The 26,266-nt window shown below is 46.4% G+C and overlaps 1 protein-coding gene across 1 annotated transcript in view; it reads right to left on the bottom strand.

Annotated features, from left to right (window-relative positions):
* TRIM37 (tripartite motif containing 37) overlaps nt 1–26,266 on the bottom strand; it is a 181,506-nt gene that overhangs the window by 11,091 nt on the left and 144,149 nt on the right. The window contains exons 21-24 of the mRNA XM_068102237.2: nt 23,600–23,713; nt 22,553–22,688; nt 22,118–22,230; nt 11,179–11,346 (exon numbers count right to left, since the gene is read on the bottom strand). Coding sequence (XP_067958338.1) covers nt 11,179–11,346; nt 22,118–22,230; nt 22,553–22,688; nt 23,600–23,713 — 531 coding nt within the window. The remainder of the gene's footprint in view (nt 1–11,178; nt 11,347–22,117; nt 22,231–22,552; nt 22,689–23,599; nt 23,714–26,266) is intronic.

Genomic DNA, 26,266 nt, shown 5'->3' with positions numbered 1-26,266 from the left:
TTTTGGGAATGAGGTTTGAAGGAAAATGAAGGTTTGGGAATAAGGAAGAAAACAATGGGGAAGATTCTAGCTACATTCACAAAGCATTTCCTTTCCCCCTGATATGAGGATGGGTAACCTAACTAAACAATCACTATGGTAATATCTAAACTCCAAGGTTCTTTGATATGTTGGATCCCCATAATCCCCATAATCATTTGATATGTCCCCATAATCTTTTCCAAATCTGCAATTTTTATTTTTATTTTTTTTGTATACAGAGTCGAGGCTCGTGAAAGAGCTAACATTTATCAAACAAACAAATCAAACAAACAAGCAAACAAAGTATATAAAAAGGGGAGCGGTCAACAAGATGGGGAGAGAAGGGGAGGAAGCACACAAACACAACATTTGAGAGCAGGGACATCGGGAGATGTGTGGGAGGGAGAGGGCCTGGGGGGAGGCAGGATAGGTATAAAACGCAAGGACACCAAGGACTTCCAGGAAAGAAGACAAAAGTCACCTCAAAAAAGTGGATTTGGGGTGAAATTAGCGGGGGTAGAAAAGATCAAGGTTTTGGATTGGGGAAGATAAGAGATGGTGGTGAACAGCCGTTTTAAAGACCTGGAGGGAGGAGTGGGATTGAAGAGAGTGAGGGAGTTTGTCCCAGAGGCGGGAGAAAAGAGGAATGAAGGAGTGAAGGTGAGCAGAGAGTCTTGATTTTGGCAGTTTAACCATAAGAGGGTTGCAGGCAGATCTTGTGCGACCTGTAGGAATATTTGGGGGACAGAGCCCAGAGAGAGCTGGGGGAGCAAGGCCGGAGAGGAGTCGGTAGAAGACGGAAAGACCACCAACCTGCCTGCGGCGAGTAAGTGAAAGGTCCTCGGATATAGCGTCATCGCGGGAGATTCCAATGATTCTGAACGCTTTGGTTTCAACAGCGTGAAGACGAGCTAGGTGTGAGGCAGGAGCACCAGCCCAGAGGGGAGAGCAGTATTCCATTGAGCTGCGGATGAAAGCCTTGTATGTGGTGAGGAGCTCAGGTGTGCCAAAGAAGGACTGCGCACGACGGAGGATGCCCAGTCGGCGACTGGCTTTGGAGGCCAGCTTGGAAATGTGGTTTTCCCAGAAAAGATCATGGCAGATAGTGAGACCCAAAAGCTTGAGTGACAGAACTTCTTGGAGAGGATCATTCAGAAAGTAGATGGGAGGGTTGTCCAGATGGTCTTTTCGGAGAGACATCGTAAGAGTGTGAGATTTGTCAGGATTGAAAGACATGTTCCACTTGTTTGCCCAGTCTGTGATTATGTCCAGGTCTGCAGAGAGGGAGGAGGCTGCAGACTGCCAATCTGAGGGATGAGGAATGGAGTGGCAGAGAGTGGAGTCATCAGCAAAGAGATAGAGAGGATTTTCAAGTGAGTCAGAGAGATCATTGATGAAGACCAGAAATAGCACAGGGCCCAGAACACTACCTTGGGGAACTCCAGCCTGAACAGGAAGAGGAGATGAGAGAAACCCATTCAGGGCCACACGTTGACTACGACGAGAGAGGAAGCCCGCCAGCCATGCGTGGAGATTTCCATGGATACCAAAGGAGGAGTGTTTGGTGAGCAGAGCGGGGTGCCAGACCGTATCGAAGGCACGTGATATGTCGAGGGAGACAGCTCTAATTTCCTGTTTGGCATTGAGGACCTCCATCCATTGTTGAGACAGCAGAAGCAGTATGTCCAGAGTAGAGTGACCTGGTCTGAAACCAAATTGATGATCAGAGATCAAGCCATTGGAGAAGAGGAAAGATTTCATATCCGAAGCAATGATGGATTCCATGACTTTGCTGATAATTGGGAGAAGGCTGATTGGTCTGTAGTTGCTAGGATCTGTTTTTGCATAGGATCTTTAGGATCTTTAGGTGGAGGAACTATGTTTGAGGTTTAAAATTTAAATAAAGTTGAATATGGGATGTTGTAAAATTAACATCATTTACAACAATCCTTTAAATTTTTTAAGTTTAGGAACAACCAATACTGTACAATTAATTAAGTGTGTGTGTGTGTGTGTGTGTGTGTGTGTGTGTGTGTGTGTGTGTGTGTGTGTGTGTGTGTGTGTGTGTGTGTGTGTGTCTGTGAATGAAAGAGAGGGATAGAATTGTGAGGAACAGAAATGAAAAAACGAGATGTGTGTGATGATTGACATTTCTTTTGGTGAGGCTTCTCCTGCTGATTTGTCATTATCTTTTGGTGGAAAATCCACTATACTGTTTCTCATATATTTATATGTTTCCTCTATGTTGATGTGATTTTAATGTGTTTGTTAAACTACATTTATATGATATTGTTGCGGATTTGAGAATCCTTTGTTGTAAATAATAATATATATGTCCATAAATCAATTACATCTTTGCAGCAGGAACCACTGAATATAGTATACACAGATCCAGTGTACACACACTGATTGCACACACTCTGATCGTACACGTGTACAGCGTACACACACGGATCGCACCTGTATCTTACACACACGCACTTGCCCATGCCCAGTGTACACACAGGAATTGGACATGTGTCCAGCATACGCTCATGGATTAGACATGGGTCCAGCACACACATAGGAATTGGACACGAATCTAGCGTACACAAAATAATTGGGTCAAAAGGGCATGGGACATTCGATGGAAATTCTTCATTAGTTGGCAACTGAAAAACAAAAAATGGAATGCAGAAAAAAGGCTGAAATTAAAGTGGTTATGTGTTCTACATCACGTTTGTCGTTTCCATCCATCCACGAGCAATTAGCCACGACGTCTATCCCTTGAATGACTAACATGCCCACAAGGCATGTGGAGGCCTTTTCTGATGACTCATTACTCTGAAGATCTCGTTTCGTCCTTTTTCAGTGTTGTCCGAACGATCGGCACACAATTTGTGCTACTTTTTTTCCACGTGCAAGTCGTGTGCCACCGAGTCAGGGACATCACCTGCAGCAACGAACAGCTGGCAGTGGATGTTTAGCTCACACCATCTGCTTGCTTATATGAGTCACATGATGCCACCCTCCCCCTTGGAAGGCTACCTAAGACCAGGCACACGATGCCTGCACAGCTGTGAATGAAGACCAGTCAATGGTCAAAATGTCAGATGTGAGCCTTGCCTGGTGGGCAGCTATACTAGTTGGTGGTGCCTTCATTTCTGAACACCATATCCACAATTATGTCCTGGCCGTTAAAAACAAAAACAAATGGTACATCCTTAATAATATTTCATGTTGGCAAGGGATGAACATGAGTTGGTGATGTTCTTTAACAAAACTAACACTAAAAATATCATATAGCACATATTCTAAGTGCACAGTCCAAATCTCAAGTGCTCCCGACGTAACGTGTATGTTGGGTCATTGCATTACAACCAATGTTATTAAAACTGACCTTCATATTGTTGCGGATATGGGATTGGCATCCATCCATATCCGCTTGTAAATATTCCCCTATTTCCTCCATACTTCCCAACTATCCCCAATCCCCCATTCCCTAGTCCCATTTTCTGTAAACAACACTCTGTAGACCCGACCTCCCCCTATTTCCCCCATTAAATGTCGCATCCAGGTCCACCGCATCTCACGTAGACAACTATAGGACATCTTGCTAGTTATTCTTAGTCTATGTCAGTTAAGGACTCGTTTCCATTAATTCTGACTCTTCGTTGCACCAGAATGTGATTGTATGGCACCGTTAGGAAGTTTAGGACCTCCCAATACCTCCCCGCAGCTCTTCCTCACGGTTCAGCAACAACAACAACAACAACAACAGCAGCGGCGGCGCGGGGAGTGTGCGTCCTCACTCCGGCTTGGTTGGTAGGGGGTGTTGGGAGGGCACCAGGCCTTTCCAACGAGCCGCCATCGAACATGTGCTCGACGGGGTTACCAAGTAGGGGCTCGCTGTCAGCTCCTCGTCAAGGGCGGAGCCCGGTAACCCCCGCACCCAATAGAAGCGGCGGACCGATCCCATCTGGGGCGGAGCCAACGAGCCGAGGGCGTGTCACTCCCCGCTGAGCATGCGCAGGAAGAGGGAGGTGACGTCAGATGCGCGCTGAGCTTGGAGAGAGAAGGACGCCACCTCCGAGCGCTGTGACACCTCCCCGCATCTCTGGACTGGACCGTGCTGTATCCTGTCCCTGAGCCAAGGTGCACCTTGTGCTATCGACTGCCTGTCCTTCCCTGCCATCAATCCCTGTGTAAGTCAGTCTTGTTCCGTTTGTCTGTGGTCTGTCTGGGATAGATAAGATTGTATCTAAGTGCCTATCTCTTCTGTGTCTTTTATCTCACTCGACCTTGTAATCTACCCCTTTTCTCCACCACTAATTATATCCTCCTCCGGAGGTCTTGAGAACTGTACCCCTTGCGTCGTTTCATTTATCCCAGTCGTTGTGTCCTTTCCATCATTGATTTAGCGTAGCGCGACTTGGCCAACGTTCGAGTGGAATCGGGTGAGTTGGGGGTAATCGGGTAAACTGTGCGAACACGGCGGCCATTCCGCTCGGTCAAGCAACATCTTTAGCCGTGTCCGTAACAATTGGTGTCAGGAAGTGAGATTGGACCCGAAGCGCGCTTCACGCACTCGAAATTATTAACGGTGAAATTTGTTTTGTTTTAAAATAAAAACCCGAATTTTGAAAGTCGCGCTATGGCAGATCAAGACGGCTGGGTTCCGGTAGAGGAGAGTGAGGCAGGGTCGATCCAGGACCAAATTGAGGGACAAGAGGAGAGCGAAGCAGTGAGGGCGGCAGGTTCGCAAAATGGCGTCCTCGCGCACGAGGTTGCGGGCGCGCAAAATGGCGTCTCGCACATGGCTACGGCGGCCGCACCCGCTGCACAAGTGGGAGGGATGGCCCAAATGCAGGCCCTCATGGAGCAATTTATGGTACAAATGCAGGCGTCCCTCAACCTGCAGAAGGACGAGATGAGGGCTCAGAGTGAGCAATTGGGGGTAATGAGGGACGAAGCGAGGGGTACCGGTGAGGGGTTAGACAATGGGATAAAAGAGGTAAAGAATGGGTTAACGGGGGTAGAAAACAGAATGGCCGCTCAAGAGAATCAAATGGAAGGGATGAAAAAGGGGTTAGAGGGGTTAGAAAACAGTATGGAAGGCAAATTGAGGGACATGAGGGACCAAGCGGAAAGGGAAGTTAAAAAAATGGGGCAGCAGATAGAGGGGGTCAGAATGGGGGTAGAAACTAAATTGTATGCTCACAGGAAGGAAATGGAGCAGATGAGGGTGGCATCTGGGCAGGAGATGCAAGTGATGGGAGAGGAGATCAGAAGAGGTGTGAGTGAGGAGGTCGGAGGAATGCGCGAGGAGGTGAGGCACTGTAAGGAGCGCATGGAGAAGGAGGTGAGAAAGGGGACTGTAAAATTGCAAGGTGGTATAGAGGAGTTGACGCTGGAAGTGGAACAGCTGACGGAGGGACAAAAAGAACTAACGGAGCAGGTTCAAAGGAACACTGCGGTACTAGGAGGGTTAAAAGCGACACAAAACGACATAAAAAATGACTTGATAGCGACACAGAGGCAATGTCAGATGGTACGTGAGGGACTGACAACGAGGTTGGACGAGGTGACAGAGGTAATGGAGACGAAGGACCGGCAGGTGAGGACGCACATAGAAACGGTCAAGGTGGCCTTAGAGGACGAGCTTGAGGAGGCGCACGAGGAGATGAAGGAGGTGAAGCAGAAATTAGAAGAAGTGGAAGAAGGGGTGAGCGAAATTAAGAAGCGACGGAGAGAGGATAAGAAAGAGATAAAGGAGAAAGTAAAAGAATTGGTCCAAAGTCTGTGTTCGGATCGTGATGATGTGCTCATTAACCGGATGAGGGATTCGCAGGCGATGGAGGAGAAGCGAAGAGAAAGAGGACCCGGTGTAAGTGGTGACCAATATGGTCGTGCGTATGATGCGCCAGGTGATTTACTGAGCTTGGGGGTCGAGATGGACCCGGGTGTTCATGAGAGGCCGTTGGTGAAGTGTGCGACAGGTCTGGTGTGCGAAAAAGGAGGTGTGCGAGAAAGTCCGACTCTGGGGTGCATGGGGAAAGAGTGCGCTGTCAAAAGTAAGGAAGAGTGTACACCTGTGGTGAGTGTTACAGAGGGTGTAACGGGAGAGTGTGCGTGAGAAAGGTGTGTAACGGACGGGTGCATGAGGAAAGAGTGCGCTGTCGAGAGTAAGGGTGAGTGCGCTGTCAAGAGTGGAGGTGAGAGTAGTAAGAGTGACACGGAGCGTGAGTTGGTTGTGACAGGTGAGAAAGGGAGCACACCTGGAATGGTAGAGCGTGTGTGGGAATGCACACTTGAGTTGGTCGTGAGGCATGTGGTTGGGTGTGCGAGTGAAAGCACACCTGTGATTGTCACAGAGGAGGTGACCGAGGAAGGGGCGCAAAGAGGTGTGTTGGTGAGGTGTGCGACCAACGAATGTGTGCCAAAGTGTTCGGTGGTCAGGTGTGTGACCAAGGCTGTGAGTGGAATGAGTGTACCTGGGTGTGTTAGAGAAGGTACGACGAGGAGCATGGGAACAGCTGGATGTATGGGCAAGAAAGGGGTAGCGCATGCGTGAGGCATCGACGGTAACCGGGTTAGCGGTTAGAGCGACTTTTAGCCGAATCGGGCCCTCGGTGCGTGCCGGGCTTCGCGTGCCGCGAGAACCAGTGGGGATCCGAGCCACGGCGGGTTCGAAAGGACCGCCGTACGCGATCCACGCTGTGCCTTGCTTGGAACGGCCGCGTCCGGGCTCCACGAGGCGGAGCGGGCAGCCCGATAGGAAGGGTCGTCATGGCGACCACTTTTTATTGAGACGTTCCTGCAGGTCGAGATCGGGCAATTGGATGTCTCCGCGCCGAGGTGGTGCGTGGGATCTCGGCACGGGTAAGCCCCCGTCCCTGCACCGAATGCGGAACGCATCCAGCCGCTGGCACAAAACAACCCGCATTCATTGCTCGGCTGTACGAAGCCGAGCTTTAGAAGGGAATTGGCGCACCGAGAGGATCTAATAAGTAGACGGGTGATGAGGTTAGTGTTTTGGACCCAAAATTAGAAAAAAACAAAATTTGATGATTGGCAAAGGATTGGCAGTAATGATTGGCAGATGATGGGTAGTGATTGGCAAATTTTTGATTTGTTGAAATTTGATGTGCAAAATTGGTAGTGGGAGATCCCCGATGTGGTGGGATGGCAACTCTGTCATCCCTCACAAATGGGGCAAAGGAGCACTAGATTAGGGGGTGTATGGCAGTGAAAACTAGCCCGGGTGGGTTAGGATATTGTGTGTAGGGATCTAGCGAAGATGACATTAGGTAACGTTAAGGTTTAGTTAGTGACTGATACCTGTAGTGGGGACGCAGGTAGATTAGTATGGTTTGATAATGACGAGGGAGCGCAATAGTTTAAAGGGACGACTGGGAAGCGCAAGTTTCAGAGGGGAGTAGTTAGATGAGATGATGCTGTGTGAGAACTGGACAGGTGTGTGGAGCAGTGTATGAGTAGTGAGTGTTGTGGATCAGCGCGAATGCGCTTGGGGGAGAGAAGGGTGCAGGCGGCACCAAGTATGAGAGCACAGGTGTGCAAGTGCAGGTGTGTGGAATATATGGAGCAGAGAATGAGTGGTGTGGAGAGAATTGGAGTAAGTGGTACGGAGTGGTGTGCATGGTGCGAAGGTGTGGATGGGGGAAGAGTGGACCCCTTTTCACGAGTACCCGGGGAGGGTAGTTTAAAGAATAGTTAGAAGGTATAGGTAAATTGTGGTTGGAGATTGGCATTTGTGGTGCGGTTGCAGAATGGTATTGTGGATGGGTGCATTGGTGTGGTGAAATTGGCTGGTCGTGTGGCCTGTTAGTATGAGTGTGAAAGGTTGGGCACTCCGCCACTGTTAGATGTCGGCCAGGTGAGGCCGCAGGTGGGCTCTGGGAGCCGTTAGTGTCAGTGGGTGCCTGAGGATCCCGGGTGTGGATCGGGCAGCCCGTGCCAGAGAGGGCACTGAGGGGGTGAGAGTGCGAGAGGGCCTTCCCCAGTTAGTTAGGTTAGGGTGAGGAGCAGGTGAGCTCGGTAGGCAACAACAGTGGTGGAGGTGTGCAGGTGGGCGGACCAGCTGGGAGCGTCACACGACCCAGCCACCGAAATTGTGCGGGGGCACCGAGTGATGAATCGGGGGAGTGAGACCCCAACTTGAGAAGCACCACAGTTTGGTCAATGGGAATTGGTTTTTAGAACCCATAGTGTAGGTTGGCCAATGGATTGGCAGGGAAAGACCCCGGGTAATGTAAAGTTGTTAGTCATTTAGGAAATAGTTAGGATTGATGAACCTGTCGCACCATACGCAGCCACTTACCTGTGATGATGATGACTCCACACCTGTGTTCCTTTGTTCTGTGTTGCAGGAAAGGAGAATTGCTGTTTGGATTTGTGAGACGCATCACGACGTGGATGAGACATTGGGGTGATTCCATCTCTCCCTCCCTAGGAGGGACTGATGATGAATTGGTGATGGCAAATTTTGATGTTGAGTTGGAGATGGCAAATGTTGATGAGAGTTGGAAATGGCAAATTTGATTGGTTAGGAGGGAGAGAAGACGAATTTGGTTTATGGGAGGAACGGGGAAGACAGTAGGGACGTTTGTTGATGTGTAAAGTAGATGTTTATGGGTAGTGTTGTGTTTTGTGGATACAGTAAGGGGTAAGGGAGGGGCAATGTAGGTTACCTGGTGGGGGGGGGGGGGGGGGCGTACGGTAGGAACATACCTGTCTCACCTGGTTCCCATGTGCCCCCAGTGTGCATTACCTTGAATTGCGTGCACTTTTGCGCCCTTACCACCTTACTCACTTGTCTTCTTTTGTCTCCCACCTCCGAGGATCTGGCTTTGGGGCAGAGAGAGAGGAGAGAGAGGTGCTGGCTCCGCAGTTGTGGGCCTGTACTTCCGCTGCTTGCTGCCTGGATCGATACACACCATATGGACCGCAATTTTGGTGGCCGCCCACAATGGACCGCAGTTCTTTTGCGGGCAAGCACCACCCGTTGATGGACCTCTGGGTCAACGTGGCACCTATGCCATACAGGTGAACCACTTATAGTTGGCCCCCCCTGACGGCCACAATTTAGAAATGGACGCGGTTGGCGCCTTTCTTTATTTCTAAAGAAGCCAGAAGGCCAAGTGGGCTCCAAGACAAGACCAGCGGCAGAACATCGGCCGGCTGCGACACCACCGGTGACCATGGACACTTGATTGTGCATTTTTATTGAACACTTTATTGGTGCACCGGATGGTGCTGACTGTACATAATGGGGTGGTGCTTTTGATGCTTGGACGGGGTGCTCTGCACATTATTAAAGGCCGTAGGGCCACAGGGCACTCGTGGGTTGGTGTATCGATGCTGGCATGCGTGCTCTCTCTCTATGCATAACATCTGCATGTGTTCCTCAAAGAACAGGTCCTGGATCGTAGTGTAAATATCAGTCTTGTGTAAATAATGCTCCCTACTGGCTGTATGTTTAGTTTGAGGATGCTTTCCGCGATTCGGTTATCCTGTGGGTGTGTTTCTGTTAGGAGAAGGGTGCAACGTCGCAGGGGGACATATTTACTCATTTGTGAACATCTGTAAAACTGTCGCACTCAGGGTTGAGTTAATAGTAGAGGAAACTACATCTGAGTGCCACACTAACGTAGGTAAAAATTTATCGGGTCGGGACGCCCCGAGGTAGAGAAGGGTGCAATGTTGCGGATATGGGATTGGCATCCATCCATATCCGCTTGTAAATATTCCCCTATTTCCTCCATACTTCCCAACTATCCCCAATCCCCCATTCCCTAGTCCCATTTTCTGTAAACAACACTCTGTAGACCCGACCTCCCCCTATTTCCCCCATTAAATGTCGCATCCAGGTCCACCGCATCTCACGTAGACAACTATAGGACATCTTGCTAGTTATTCTTAGTCTATGTCAGTTAAGGACTCGTTTCCATTAATTCTGACTCTTCGTTGCACCAGAATGTGATTGTATGGCACCGTTAGGAAGTTTAGGACCTCCCAATACCTCCCCGCAGCTCTTCCTCACGGTTCAGCAACAACAACAACAACAACAGCGGCGGCGGCGCGGGGAGTGTGCGTCCTCACTCCGGCTTGGTTGGTAGGGGGTGTTGGGAGGGCACCAGGCCTTTCCAACGAGCCGCCATCGAACATGTGCTCAACGGGGTTACCAAGTAGGGGCTCGCGGTCAGCTCCTCGTCAAGGGTGGAGCCCGGTAACCCCCGCACCCAATAGAAGCGGCGGACCGATCCCATCTGGGGCGGAGCCAACGAGCCGAGGGCGTGTCACTCCCCGCTGAGCATGCGCAGGAAGAGGGAGGTGACGTCAGATGCGCGCTGAGCTTGGAGAGAGAAGGACGCCACCTCTGAGCACTGTGACACCTCCCCGCATCTCTGGACTGGACCGTGCTGTATCCTGTCCCTGAGCCAAGGTGCACCTTGTGCTATCGACTGCCTGTCCTTCCCTGCCATCAATCCCTGTGTAAGTCAGTCTTGTTCCGTTTGTCTGTGGTCTGTCTGGGATAGATAAGATTGTATCTAAGTGCCTATCTCTTCTGTGTCTTTTATCTCACTCGACCTTGTAATCTACCCCTTTTCTCCACCACTAATTATATCCTCCTCCGGAGGTCTTGAGAACTGTACCCCTTGCGTCGTTTCATTTATCCCAGTCGTTGTGTCCTTTCCATCATTGATTTAGCGTAGCGCGACTTGGCCAACGTTCGAGTGGAATCGGGTGAGTTGGGGGTAATCGGGTAAACTGTGCGAACACGGCGGCCATTCCGCTCGGTCAAGCAACATCTTTAGCCGTGTCCGTAACAATATCTTGCTGAAAGAGAAATTATTATGGAATTGGAAATGTAAAATAAAAGTTTCCTGGATGCTATTTTGTTTAAACCATAATTGGAAAGCACAACATCCTAAAAATATGAGTGTTGTGCAGCTGTTAAACTTATAATGATTGCATCATGGATTAAGCAGTGTAACTGCTTTTTAAAGTCCCCTCTAGTTTCGACCCATAATGTAAACTATTAAAAAGTTTTATGCCGTGCAAGTCAATTGCAAACCCAGAAATATACCGTAGTCAGTTATTTGTAACTCTACTGGTGCACAAATTGCCCTTTTCGTAAACCTGCAACAGCCTCACCTTCTCCACCCTGCTCTGGGCTTCCTTCCCCTTCAAGTGTGGTCTCCGTCTCCGAGGTACAGCAGGGACTACTCGCTCTGGCTCTCACGGCTATAGATCTCAGTGCTTGCCAATCGGGTGTTGGCGAGTACTGAGGCCAGCTGTCGGGAGTCCCAGCTCCAGGGGTTCCTGCATTCCAAAATCAATGAAACCAAAGAACGGATAAATCAGAAATACACTGCAGCTTCCACTGTGCATGAAACATCAAGTATCAACGATGGATGACTGGAAACAATGTGCCAACTATAGACAAATTGTTCTCATACCTCGTCATTCAGGGATCTCACATTCAAACCTCATTTACAAATGTTGATCCCAGTATAAAATATGCAGTTTATAATTTCACCAACATGAAGTATGTCAAAAGTGCCATCATTATTTTCTTACTAGCGAGGTAACTGTGCCACGGATGGATGGGAGGCCATATTCAAACAGACAATGCGGAAACGGCGAATGCTAAACGATGAACCAATAAATTCCACATTCCTGTGCCACCCTCAGTCGAACATCAAGCATGGACAGCCGGTTTGTGAAGGGCTTGGGCAAAAAATAATAAAAATAAATACTTACTACAGCTGAATGTTTCTATGCCCAGTCAATGGCGAATCCACAAATGTCATGGGTGGAAACTCTCACATCATTTCCTTTGAACTCAATCTCTATATTTTCATTCCAAACAGCATAATTCCAATCACAAATTGATACTATAGCATTAATATAACAAAACAATGTTACAAACACTTGTGAAGTAAACAAAGGTCAACGCCATTCTGCCATGATAACCAATAGACGAATCTGCTGGTGAGAAAGGGCGGATACGAAACACTTTCTACGGATCGAAAGTCAGTCATAATTGTATTGAGAAATTTATGAAACCTCCCACCCACCTTAGGATGGATAAAAGCAGCATCGCTCGGGCAGAAACTCAAAATCACAGGTGTTTTGAGATATTATCAAACCAGCGAATGTCCGTGAATATGCATTTACTTCCGGATCAGGAGCGGCTTTGTATGGATTGAAACTCAAAATCATAATTTTATTGATGAATTTATGAAACCTCCCATCTATCTTACAACACCCGTTGGGACCCCAAAACGTTGCACAGAAGCACCTCCTAAATTAGGACCGAATCCCTCCTGAAGCACTTAGCAGGGCAAGCCCCAAAACTGAGGGAGTTCAGGGACAGACGGACGGACACTCCTGTTTTATAATATACTAGTATAAAGCCCGTCACAAATGACGGGTTGGAGCAGTTTATTTGATGGTGCAGCCACATGAGCGTGCCAAAGTCTGAAGCCTCGGCCTAGTGTCAGATATGCTTTTATCTTCTTTATTTATTAGATATCTTACAGACGTAAATGGACACTGTTTACTCTGCGCACTTTGCACGTCACATTCAGCGAATGTCACCTCCCTGTGCCTTGTATTTATTGTGATAAAAAAAAAAAAAACTGCTTCCATACACCGACCTTGAGGCTCGGATTGCAAGCCACCATCTACAATTCCGATGTATTAGAGACATAATTACTCTTCTTTTGGGTATTCGGAGTCCTCGGGGTCTTTTGGGTCCTCTGCTTCATTTGAGACTTTTGGGTGTTCAAGCTTTTGCATCCTTGGGATCTTTTGGGTGTTTTGTGTCCTCTGGGTCATTTGGGTCCTCCGGGTCTTTTCGGTCATCTGGGTATTTTGGTCTTTGGGGTAATTTGGGTTCCACTGGGTCCTCAGGGTCTTTTGGATTGTTTGGTTGTGGGGTCGTTAAGGGTCTTCAGGGACTTTTTGGTCTTCTCGATTTTTTTTTTGGTCTTTGGGATATTTTGGGTCTCTGGGGTCTTCGTGGTCTTTTTCGTGTTTTGGGTCTTTAATGTATTTTGAGTCTTTGGGTCTCACAGCATGTGGTGTTCAGTGACATGCCTGAATGTAAAATTGTTTGCTCCTGGCATCTACCATGTCAGTGGTGCAAGCTCGTAAAGCAAATTGCAAGCCAGCAGATTTCAGCAGCGGATTGCCATCAATCTGTGATACCAAAAAGTAATTTTCACACTTTAATCTTGCAATGCATTAAATAACGTGGAATCTTCATGGAGTTCCAACAGCAAAATATCATTTTTCATGGTTGGCTAACCAAATGCCAACCAGGCCCTTCAACTATTACCCTTTTTTTGTATACAAGATCGAGGCTCATGTAAGAGCTAACATTAATGCCAAAAAAAAAAAAACGGACACATAAGACAAATTAAAAGGGAGCGGGGGACAAGATGGGGAGAGAGGGGGAAGCACACAAGTACAACATTTGAGAGCAGGGACATCTGGAGATCTGTGGGAGGTGGAGGGCTTGGGGGGGGAGGAGGCGTGGGAAGGGGGGGGGGGGGGGGAGGGTGGGAGAGGTAAAATAAAAAAACACATGGACTTCCAGGAAAGAAGTCGGTATTTCAGAAAAGTGGATCTGGGGTGAATTAACGGAGGTAGAAAATATCAAGGTTTTTGATGGGGGAAGATAATAGATGGTGGTGAACAGTTGTTTTAAAGACCTGGATATACCCTCCTCAAAAAGAAAGACTGAATACCCTCCTCAAAAATTCACATCTTAACATCATTTTTGCCAATTCTATACAAAATGCATGAGATAATGGGCAACAGCTACATAAAAGGAAGCAAATTAAACCAAACTTTATGGGTTATACTTACAGGGTTTTCTTTAATTTGGCTTCCACCCACTGGAAGCCTATTGTTCTTGTAAGGATTATTATTATTCTCACTAAATTTGTGAAGACGATTCTGAGAAAACCGCTAGAGTTAGCTCAACAAAACTTTAACTCATTATATATACCCATGTAACTTAGTGCATCATAAATTTTGTTTTTACAATCTTGACTTACATTGGCTACCATTGCCTATGACGTCGTAAACTTGAAACATTTTCTCAAGAACCTCTGAACAGATCAATGTGAAATTTTACAAATCTGATCACCTCACCATTGAGATAAAGGTTTGCAAAAAAAAAGAAAGAAAAAAAGTCATCGGTCACCATATTGGATTTAAAAATAAAACTTTCAAAATCTACTTTTTTTTTTCTCTTTTTTTTTTTGTATACAGAGTCGAGGCTCGTGAAAGAGCTAACATTTATCAAACAAACAAGCAAACAAAGTATATAAAAAGGGGAGCGGTCGACAAGATGGGGAGAGAAGGGGAGGAAGCACACAAACACAACATTTGAGAGCAGGGACATCGGGAGATGTTTTTGGAGGGAGAGGGCCTGGGGGGAGGCAGGATAGGTATAAAACGCAAGGACACCAAGGACTTCCAGGAAAGAAGTCAAAAGTCACCTCAAAAAAGTGGATTTGGGGTGAAATTAGCGGGGGTAGAAAAGATCAAGGTTTTGGATTGGGGAAGATAAGAGATGGTGGTGAACAGCCGTTTTAAAGACCTGGAGGGAGGAGTGGGATTGAAGAGAGTGAGGGAGTTTGTTCCAGAGGAGGGAGAAAAGAGAAATGAAGGAGTGAAAGTGAGCAGAGAATCTTGATTTTGGCAGTTTAACCATACGAGGGTTGCAGGCAGATCTTGTGCGACCTGTAGGAATATTTGGGGGACAGAGCCCAGAGAGAGCTGGGGGAGCAAGGCCGGAGAGGAGTCGGTAGAAGACGGAAAGACCACCAACCTGCCTGCGGTGATTAAGTGAAAGGCCCTCAGAGATAGTGTCATCGCGGGAGATTCCAATGATTCTGAACGCTTTGGTTTCAACAGCGTGAAGACGAGCTGGGTGTGAGGCAGGAACACCAGCCCAGAGGGGAGAGCAGTACTCCATTGAGCTGCGGATGAAAGCCTTGTATGTGGTGAAGAGCTCAGGTGTGCCAAGGAAGGACTTCGCACGACGGAGGATGCCCAGTCGGCGACTGGCTTTGGAGGCCAGCTTGGAAATGTGGTTTTCCCAGGAAAGATCATGGCAGATAGTGAGACCCAAAAGCTTGAGTGACAGAACTTCTTGGAGAGGATTATTCAGAAAGTAGATGGGAGGGTTGTCCAGTCGGTCTTTTCGGAGAGTCATCGTAAGAGTGTGAGATTTGTCAGGATTGAAAGACATATTCCACTTGTTTGCCCAGTCTGTGATTTTGTCCAGGTCTGCAGAGAGTGAGGAGGCTGCAGACTGCCGATCTGAGGGATGAGGAATGGAGCGGCAGAGAGTGGAGTCATCAGCAAAGAGATAGAGAGGATTTTCAAGAGAGTCAGAGAGATCATTGATGAAGACCAGAAAAAGCACAGGGCCCAGAACACTGCCTTGGGGAACTCCAGCCTGAACAGGAAGAGGAGATGAGAGAAACCCATTCAGGGCCACACGTTGACGACGACTAGAGAGGAAGTCCGCCAGCCATGCGTGGAGATTTCCATGGATACCAAAGGAGGAGGGTTTGGTGAGCAGAGCGGGGTGCCAGACCGTATCGAAGGCACGTGATATGTTGAGGGAGACAGCTCTAATTTCCTGTTTGGCATTGAGGACCTCCATCCATTGTTGAGACAGCAGAAGCAGCATGTCCAGAGCAGAGTGACCTGGTCTGAAACCAAATTGATGATCAGAGATCAAGCCATTGGAGAAGAGGAAAGATTTCATATCCGAAGCAATGATGGATTCCATGACTTTGCTGATAATTGGGAGAAGGCTGATTGGTCTGTAGTTGCTAGGATCTGTTTTTGCACCTTTGTGCAAAGCGGTGATGTTGGCTGATTGCCAAGCAGATGGCAGTTGACCTTGAGCAAAAGAGAGGGTGAAGAGAACAGAGAGGGAGTGAAAGAGCGGAAGAACATGATTTTAGGACCCGTGGGCTGATGCTGTCAGGTCCAGTTGCAGAATCAGAGTCGAGGGTTGACAGAAACTTTTCCACCTTGTCAGGAGGAAAGGACACGGAGTCCAGGAGCAGCTGGGTACGACTGGGTATGGTGGGTACAGAGAGGGATGGGTTTGGGACACTAGATTTAGAGGCAAACACAGAGTTGAGGCATTCAGCTTTTTCACGTGCGGAGTCAGCTGTGTAGCCGTTTGAGGTAAGGGAGGGGATGGAGGGGGAACAAACACCAGAAACAGATTTGACCAGACGCCACCAGGATTTGGAAGAGGGAGACAGATAAGAGAGTTCGGTCTTGAGAACGGAGAGATATTGTTTCCTGGCTCTCCTGAGGGTGGACACACACTTGTTTCGGGCTTTGTGAAAGGAAATGAGATTTCCTTCCGTTGGATTTGCTTTCCAGAAGACGAAGGCAAGTTGTTTCTGGGCAACAGCCTCACCACAAGATTCCGTGTACCATGGACGGGAGGAAGGGTATGACAACTGAAGACGAGATGGGATAAATCTGTGCATGAGAGAGAGCAATTTACTTTGGAAGAATTCCCAGGATGAGTTCATGTCAGAGGTGGTAGAGATGGGAGACCAGTCCAGATGATTGATGGCTGCTTGAAGACCGTGCCAGTTGGCCTGAGTGAAATGCCAGACTCGTCGACGCTGAGCAGGCTCCCTGAGAATGGTCAGAGAGATGTCCACTTTAACAAGGACATGATCAGATGATCCGATTGGAGCAGAAGAAGAGCAGCAGACATTTTCAGGGAAGTTAGTCATAACCAAGTCCAGAAGAGAAGATGCTCCGTTGACTGAGATCCGGGTCGGGAAATTGACAGATTGTGTCAGTCCCAGTGAGTCGCAGAAGTCCTTTGCTGAGGAGCCATGGCTGGTGAGAGAGGTACCCACACCCAGCCAACTGACATGGTGACAATTGAAATCACCACATATGAGGAAGAGAGAGTTGGGATGAGTAGATAGAAGTTGGTCCATATTATCAGACAGCGAGATGTAGATGGAGTCATCACTGTTTGGTAGACGGTACAACACACATATGAACAAGAGGTGGGAGCGAAGGGGAAGCCGTAGCCAGAGGTATTCCTGGGGGTGAGGTGGAGAGAGTGCAGTGCAGGGCGAGTGAGGAAGAGAGTTTTTGATAAAGATAGCAACCCCACCTCCAGGACGAGGCTCAGGTCTATCATACCGGAGGAGGGAGTAACCCGGGAGAGATACTAAGGAATCAGAGACATCATGAAGGAGGAAAGTTTCTGTTGAGCAGATCACGTCTGGTTTGACAGAAGCAACCTGTATGGAGAGATCAGTTAAGCTTGAACGAAGGCCCCGGATGTTTGAGGTCCATACCGTTAATGAAGAGGAAGGGGGAGCATCGGATACAGAACAGGGGGGAGGAGGGGTAGGGTAAGATGTGGAAGAGGTGGAAGAGGTAGGGAAAGCTAGGGAGAGCTGTTGAAGGTGTGTCAGAGATTTCAGAATAGCTCGGAGAAAGGGAAGGATGGGGCGGACAAAAGGTTTGATGGTGATTGGGTGAGGCACAATGAGGTGTTATTTGAGGAGGGGGAAGAGCGAGGCAGAAGGTTGGGGGAGATGGAGGTGAGAGTTGGAAGGGGGAAGAAGCGGGGAGGACGCTTTGAGGAGGGGGAGTGAGAGGGGGGAAATTGAGAAGAAATGAGGGTGGGGAGATTTGAAGGGGAGGGGTGAGGGGGGAGTTTGGGAGGGAAGGGACAAGGGGAGGGATTTGAAAGGGATGGGATATGGGGGAGATTTGGAGGGGAGGGGTGAGGGAGGAGTCTAGGAGGGGAGGGGTGAGGGGGAGTCTTGGAGGGGAGGGGTGAGGGGGTAGTTTAGGAGGGAGGGAGCAAGGGGGGAGATTTGAAAGGGATGAGTGATGGAGAAGATTTGGAGGGGAGGGGTGATGGGGAAGATTTGGAGGGGAGGGGTTATGGGGAAGATTTGGAGGGGAGGGGTGAGATTGGATTTTAGAAAGTGCACGATTAATGGGAAACGAACATTTAGTGCAAAATGAGTTTCTTGTGACCTTCGAGTTAAAAATACGTTTAAGGACGCTGGATGGAGGATGGAGTGCAGGAGAGTTTAGGGAATGTAGAAAAAAGGCACTATAGGAGATGGAATTTTTTTTTGGGATGAATAGATTTGGTGAGCAAGTCGAAAGCAGCCTTTTAAAGAAGAAGAAAAAGGTGTTATAATATATGACGGAATACAGAACTTGAGGGGAAAGTGTAAACATTGAAGGTTAATAACAGTGAAAACTATCTGGGGAAATGGGGGAGAAACACGTGGTCGAAGAACGAATGAACGAATAAGAATGAATAAACGAATGAGAACAAGAATAAGAACAGAGAAGGAAATGTTTTTTTTTGTTTTTTTTTAGTTGAGATTTACACAAGGAAGTGGGCTATGGGGTGAAAAGACTGGGAAAACAGAGAACGAAAGTTATTGGATCACAAACGACAGACCGCTGAGAGAAAAACAAAGCCTCAAGGTTGTACACTGTACAAGGCCTCAAGACACGACACGAATTAACACGATTTTCAATACAGGTATGAAAGATTTGCACCGAAAATCTTCCTCGGGACACAATATACGTACACACACCTTAAAATAAATACAGTTATAACGAAAATACAAATGGGAACAATTACTTAACTTCGGTTTTAAATCGCTCGCGACGCGGCAAAGGCCTTGCTCGCGACGCGGCAAACAGACGATTAATTTATGAAAGATAAACACCGAGAAACAACCAAAGTTGCACACAATAACTTCACACACCGAAAGATAAATACAGTTTCGACAAAATACAATTGTGAACAGACTTAACTTTGAAAACGTGGAGACCGTATGGAGCTTCGAAAATCCCTGCCGCCGTCTCCAAGATCTCGCGATCTCTACTTCTCCGAAACCACTTATCCGATCGCTACAAAACTTGAAACATATGTTTACATGCCGATGGGGGAAAAATATTTGCAAACTATGACATCATCAGTCATGTGGTTTGGCCGTCATCCTGAATTTAAACAAAAAATTAAATAATATTTTCTGGAGTACCACTTAATGGATCAATGTGAGTTGTCATACATTTGATCAAATACTGATGTGAGAAAAATATTTGTAAACTATGACATCATCAGTCATGTGTTATGGCAGACATTTTGGATTTAAGGAAAATCTTTAAATATATTTTTCTCCAGAACTGGTGGACGGATCAATATGAAATTTAATATGTATGATTAACTCCCCATGAGGAAAAATGTTTCTGAACTATGACATCAGTCACATGGTATGGCGGCCATCTTAGATTTAAGAAAACAGTATTTGAAAATCTATATCTCCAGAACCGCTGAACAGAACAATCCAAAACTTCATACGTATGATTGACTACGCACAAGGTTTTTTTTTTTTTTGCAAACTCTGATATCAGTCACTTGGTATGGTGGCCATTTTGCCTGGAAGCCAAAAAATCACTGCTCGTAGTTTTAGTTTATAATACTCTTACCAAATACATCATCATATGGAAGGTAATCAAAAGGTTAAAGAACAAAGGCACAAAAACAGAATTAAGAAACGGTATCAAAATAAAACCACTGCTGCTTTTCCTAGAAACTTCTACAAGTGCTACCTTCTGAAAACTAGCCATTCTTATTCCTCCAAATGCTAATCTTCTGTTGATATCTGCAGAGCAGTCTCCAGCTGTAGTGATCTACAGTCACATGAAAAAGTAAGTACACCCCATGTAAAGTTTTGACTTTTTCAACATATTTCAACATACAGCTATTTGATCTTCATTTCAACAACATTGATAGATAAAGGTGATATAATATAACAAGTATCATGAAACATTTACATTTTGTAGTCCATTGTATAATTTAAATAAACATAAATGCAAATTTCGCATGTGGAAAAAGTAAGTACACCCCTACATTTATCACTACTTTAAATACCTAAAATTAGAATCAGGTGCACCAGCTCAGGTGCAAATGATTAGAACATCATTGGAGAGGATCTTGGAGGAACCTGTCTTATTTAAACCTCAGACATTTAGTTTGGTTTGCTCTTTGTTGTTGAAGTGTGCGGCATCACCATGCCGAGATCAAAAGAGCTCTCTGAGGCCTTCAGAAAGAAGGTTATAGATGCCTACGAGTCTGGGAAGGGATTTAAAAAGATCTCCAAACAATTTTAAATCAATCATTCGACTGTCTGGAAGATCATCTACAAGTGGAGAAGATTCCAAACTACTGCCAACTTGTTCAGGCCAGGCCGCCCCAGCAAGTTCAGCCCGAGAGCAGAGCGCAAGATGCTGAAAGAAGTCTCTAAGAACCCCAGAATGTCATCACGGGACCTACAGGTAGCTCTTGCCACTGTTGATGTAAAAGTGCACGAGTCTACCATTAGAAAGAGGCTGCACAAATTTGATCTACATGGGAGGTGTGCCAGGAGGAAACCTTTGCTGTCCAGAAAGAACATCAGGGCAAGACTAAAGTTTGCCAATGAACACCTAGGCAAAGACCAGCACTTCTGGAACAATGTGCTCTGGATAGATGAGTCAAAGGTGGAGCTATTTGGCCACAGTAACAGAAGACATGTTTGGCGAAAACCAAAGACAGAATTTGACCACAAGAACCTGATACCAACTGTAAAGCATGGTGGTGGAAATATTATGGTTTGGGGCAGCTTTGCTGCATCAGGGCCTGGGCAGCTCACCATCATAGAATCCACTATGAATTCTTCATTGTACCAGAGGGTGCTTGAGGATAATGTGAGGCCATCTGTCGGAAAGTTGAAGCTCAACCGAAGGTGGACCTTGCAACATGACAATGACCCTAAACATACCAGTAAATCCACCAAGGAATGGCTGAAAAGAAAGAAATGGAGGGTTCTGGAATGGCCAAGTCAAAGCCCGGATCTAAATCCCACCGAGATGTTGTGGGGGGATTTGAAACGAGCTGTGCATGCAAGAAACCCCTCAAACATCACACAGCTGAAAGAATTCTGCATGGAGGAGTGGGCAAAACTTTCTCCCAGTCGATGTCAGAGACTGGTAGACAGTTATAAGAAATGGCTACTTGAGGTTGTTTCTGCCAAAGGGGGCAATACCACCTATTAGAGCCAAGGGTGTACTTACTTTTTCCACATGCGAAATTTGCATTTATGTTTATTTAAATTATACAATGGACTACAAAATGTAAATGTTTCATAATATTTGTTATATTATATCACCTTTATCTATCAATATTGTTGAAATGAAGATCAAATAGCTGTATGTTGAAATATGTTGAAATATGTTGAAAAAGTCAAAACTTTACATGGGGTGTACTTACTTTTTCACATGACTGTACATACAGACAAACAGAGAAATAGACAGACAGGGCATTGCAATGGTCTCACATCTCCTTTGGGGTCTCACATCCCCTCTCACATCCTCCCAATTTTTAAAATGCCAGGAACCAACTTTGGTACAACATGGGTGATTAAGGTTGTGGTCAAGTTTCATCAGAATTGCATGTGTAATTCAGAGAAGAAAGCAAATACCTATTTTGGTGATGATGGGTGATGAAGGTTGTGGTAAAGTTTCATTGAAATATTGTGTGTAGTTTCAGAGGAAAAAGCAAATTCCTATTTTGGGGGGGTCAAACCTGGATCCACTTCGACCTCCGGTAGACCCACTTACATCCCGATTTTTTAAAATGCTGTGAACAAACTTTAGTCGCAACACAACAAATATCATTTGTGCCAAATTTGGTCGCAATCTCATCAGCGTTTTAGGAGAAGAACTTTCAAGTGTGTACGGACGGACGGACGACGCGCCATCGCATAAGTTCCCCTGAACTTCGTTCCAGGTGAGCTAAAGACACCAGAAAAGTTTGAAAACAATGCCAGTGTGAAAACTGATGATGTTGCAATTTCATCTGATCAAGCAAACAACACGACATAAAAACATCTTTCATCGAGAGTATAAAGCAAAGCCAAAAGGTGGGTGGTGCTTGTCTACAATCCCGAGGGCAAATCCTCTAGACAAGTCCCTTCACTTTTAGGTCACTCACCAGCATTGGAATCAACATCAAGGGTGGTGTCTAAGGGAGAAAGTACATCTCCACCTGCAAGAGGTGGGCAAACGTTTCCAGGTACATCCTGCAGCCTCCCTGCACACTGTGCACTAGAAGAGAAAAAACAATCATCCTATCAAATGGTCCTTTAAAGTCAAAACATCGTGTTTCATTTGGATCACCTCAAAACTTAATTAAATCTTGATCACCGAGTTCATCGAAAACAACATGGAGGCATAGCCACTTGATAAGTTAAACGCAGCAGTTTCCTTGAAGACAGATCAAGGAGAAAGGCAGATAAACACAAGATTATCCACAAGCCAATACAAGTAGAATGTTTCACTCAGGTTTATAATCTTTTTCTTTAACGTAGGAGAGAGTTGAACGAAAACATACGACTCTATCAGCAAAGTGAATCACCCATGAGCACACCTGATTTTACGTGGGGCATGAGATGATGTCGGATCATCCTGTCCTTCACTTGGTACGGCAGTTCTTTCAGGGCTGCCAGTTCGCCTAGAACCACCATTGGATATGCATTTAGAAGAGCCACGTTGGCCAGCAACTCCTGCAATAAAAAGGTACTATATTACAAATCTATCTATAATGCCAGTAATCTCTGTCTGTGTGTATGCGACCGCTGTTTCTCGACAACTACCGGTCCGATATACTTGAAACTTGCCAGGTATATTGCTGGGGACCTGAGGATGTGCCTTTTCAAGGTTTCATATTAATCGGACAAGTAGTTACCGAGCTATGTCCAAAAAACGATTCAACCAATCAGAGAGCAGCGAGCTATCACGTGTGCCGAACGTGGCGAACAGACTCTGCCTCGGACGGCACATTTGAGAGCGTATTCATTTATTTCACGTTGGCAAACTATGTTGCCGTTACACTATGTTTTAAAACTAATTAAAACTAATTTGCGATTCATCGTAACTGCGATATGCGACCTTCCGGAGCTCCTGTGAGAGCGTGCGCCATTACGGATAGTAATTCAATTAAAAACATAAAAACATTGTCCCAATTCAAGGTTTCATATTAATCGGAGAAGTAGTTACCGAGCTATGGCGATTTCTTTACCAAACTCCGCAAGCCGTTCGCTTTGGACCAAACCATTTCATGTAAATAGAGGGGGGGGATTGTCACCGTACTCGCAAGCCGTTCGCTTTGGACCAAACCATTTCATGTAAATAGAGGGGGGGATATAATTTTAGATATAGATATAGTACGGGCATGCCCTAGTTAATAATAATAACAGTAATAACTAAACGGTCCACATTCTCATTCATGAATTGGTCATAATTGTAATTTTGTTAGGTCTTAGCCACAAAAATATCCATTAAAGCCATAAAAGATTGGTCAAATGGAAACGTCATAGCTTTGCATTTTTGGGTTTTTGATATTGAACAAAGGCATCAAGGGTAATGCAGCTAAATATTTCATAATGGAAGAAAGGAGGACAGAATATTTGTTCACCTCCATGAACTGCAGGCAATAAACCCCTTTCGGCTGAATGCCTCGTGGAACCTTCCCCTCGAGACTCAATGAGCCGACGTAAAGCCAAGCTCGTACGCCCAACTCCCCTGCTTGCTACAGATTAGACATGGAAACAGGGTGGAAAGAAAGATTTCATAAACGCAGAAGTTAAATCATTTTGCACACTTTAAAAAAAAAAATGAAATGCTATACAAACATATTTAGAAATGATAAAATATTGTTACGTATCATGGAAAGAGGTACGTGGAATCACGGAGAGAGGCGTGTGTCATCACGGCAAGAGGCGGGTGGCATCACAGCGAGGGGTGGGTGGCATCACAGCGAGGAGCGGGTGGCATCACAGCGAGGGATGGGTGGCATCACAGCAAGGGACAGGTGGCATCACAGCGAGGGAAGGGTGGCATCACAGAGAGGGAAGGGTGGCATCACAGCGAGGGACGGGTGGCATCACAGCGAGGGAAGGGTGGCATCACAGCGAGGGAAGGGTGGCATCACAGCGAGGGAAGGGTGGCATCACAGCGAGGGACGGGTGGCATCACAGCGAGGGACGGGTGGCATCACAGCAAGGGATGGGTGGCATTACGAGGGACGGTTGGCATCACAGTGAGGGATGGGTGGCATCACAGCGAGGGAAGGGTGGCATCAAAGCGAGGGATGGGCAGCATCACAGTGAGGGATGGGCGGCATCACAGCGAGGGACGGGCGGCATCACAGCGAGGGACGGGTGGCATCACAGCGAGGGACGGGCGGCATCACAGCGAGGGACGGGCGGCATCACAGCGAGGGACGGGCGGCATCACAGCGAGGGACGGGCGGCATCACAGCGAGGGACGGGCGGCATCACAGCGAGGGACGGGCGGCATCACAGCGAGGGACGGGCGGCATCACAGCGAGGGACGGGCGCGGCATCACAGCGAGGGATGGGCGGCATCACAGCGAGGGATGGGCGGCATCACAGCGAGGAACGGGTGGCATTGGCCAGCAGGTTTCAGGTGCAAGGTGAGTGGCATCAGTCAGCAGCTATCAGGTGTGAAGCTAGCTCATTGGTCAACACAGGCTGGTTGCCATCATTATCCACACAGCCTGGGTGTCATTAAGGCCACTCATCTAGAGCACGTGTAAAATGATGCTGTGAAGTTACTGCTAGACGTACCAATTATTTAATGGCCCTAATTTATCACACCTTGTTGTGTGGACAGCCTTGTAGATTGGACCAACTATTTTCACAAACCGGCTTGGTAAATATGATGCTCGACTGGAATAGGTTAGGGGAAGTAATTTACAATTTGATCAGGGCTTGGGTGATAACTCACCTACTCTTCGTTGAAAGACACCATGGGATCTTGAACATCCATCAAGTAATGCTAGCGGATGAGACACCTGGGTTAACGTGCATCTGAGGGATGGTGCACTCCGTGATGTAACACTCCGCCTGTGAAGCATCAATCTAACAATATAGTCCGATCTGGAATTTAATCCAGTCTAGGCAGATCAAAGGTTTGTCTGCTAACCTCTGCATTATGCTGTTGAATTCCATTAAAGTTACCTGCCCCAATTTTGAGATGCAGTGCGTTTACTTTGCTTTATTCTTAACCATTTCATAATTCATCATGTGTGTGTATGTAATGTAATGTAATGTAAGTATATATATATATATATATATATATATATATATATATATATATATATATATATATATATATATATATATATATATATATATATATATATACACACACAGAAATGTATGGCACCCATGCATTGGTGTTTAAGTGCAGTCGTTATGAAGAAAGCAAAATAATCAACAGAAGTTACCACAGACTGCGAGTTTTCATCATGTGAGGAGCGATGATCGATGTAGTCTCTGCAGCCTCGATTACCCGGGTTTACAGAATTAGCAAATTCCTGACTATCTGTGTTGGTGCCGTCTCTTTGGATATCCATGCAGAGAAGAATCCAATGTCCACCAATAACCAGTGGTGGCAAACGGGTCATTGGGTTCAACGTCTTTCTAAAGAACAGAGCACAAATTAATGTCCCACTCATTGTGAAACAACAGGATGACGGTTTATGGTTGAGTTGGGATTCCAACCCCGGCTAGGCTGGTGAGCGAAATCAGTACCAATTGCTCTCTTAATTAAAAGCTGGAAGGTTCTGCTCCTTTTTGCAAGTTCAAACTAGAGCTTCCAGGGAAGCAGAACTCAACTGAACTGACTGGACAACTTTAAAGTAGGTCAGTTGTCTGTACTGGATTTGACTTAAATGAAAAGCCAACAACCTTGTGTAATAATTTTAAAGCCCTTGTATCCTTATACTTGTCCTTGTTTTACAATTGATACAATGTTACACTTTGCAACAATGTTGCAGAAATATAGTTGTGTAGGCGGCCATTTTGTGACAGATCGGGTTGACATGCGATAGCAACCTACCTTGTGTGGTAAGAGTCTCACACACCAAGTTTGATCAAAATCCATCAATATTTGTGGACGTTAAAGTCGTAACATCGTTTCGGAGCTGAAAACAATATGGCGGCCTATGGCGGCCATTTTGTGACAGATCGGGTTGGAATGCAATAGCAACCTACCTTGTGTGGTAAGGGTTAAACATTCTAAGTTTGATCAAAATCCATCAATATTTGTGGACGCT

The sequence above is a fragment of the Myxine glutinosa genome, chromosome 6 (assembly GCF_964187855.1).
Source record: "Myxine glutinosa chromosome 6, kmMyxGlut1.1, whole genome shotgun sequence".
NCBI lineage: Eukaryota > Metazoa > Chordata > Myxini > Myxiniformes > Myxinidae > Myxine > Myxine glutinosa.
The sequence above is the reverse complement of the archived record's forward strand: the minus strand, read 5'-3'. Positions and strand labels throughout refer to the sequence as shown.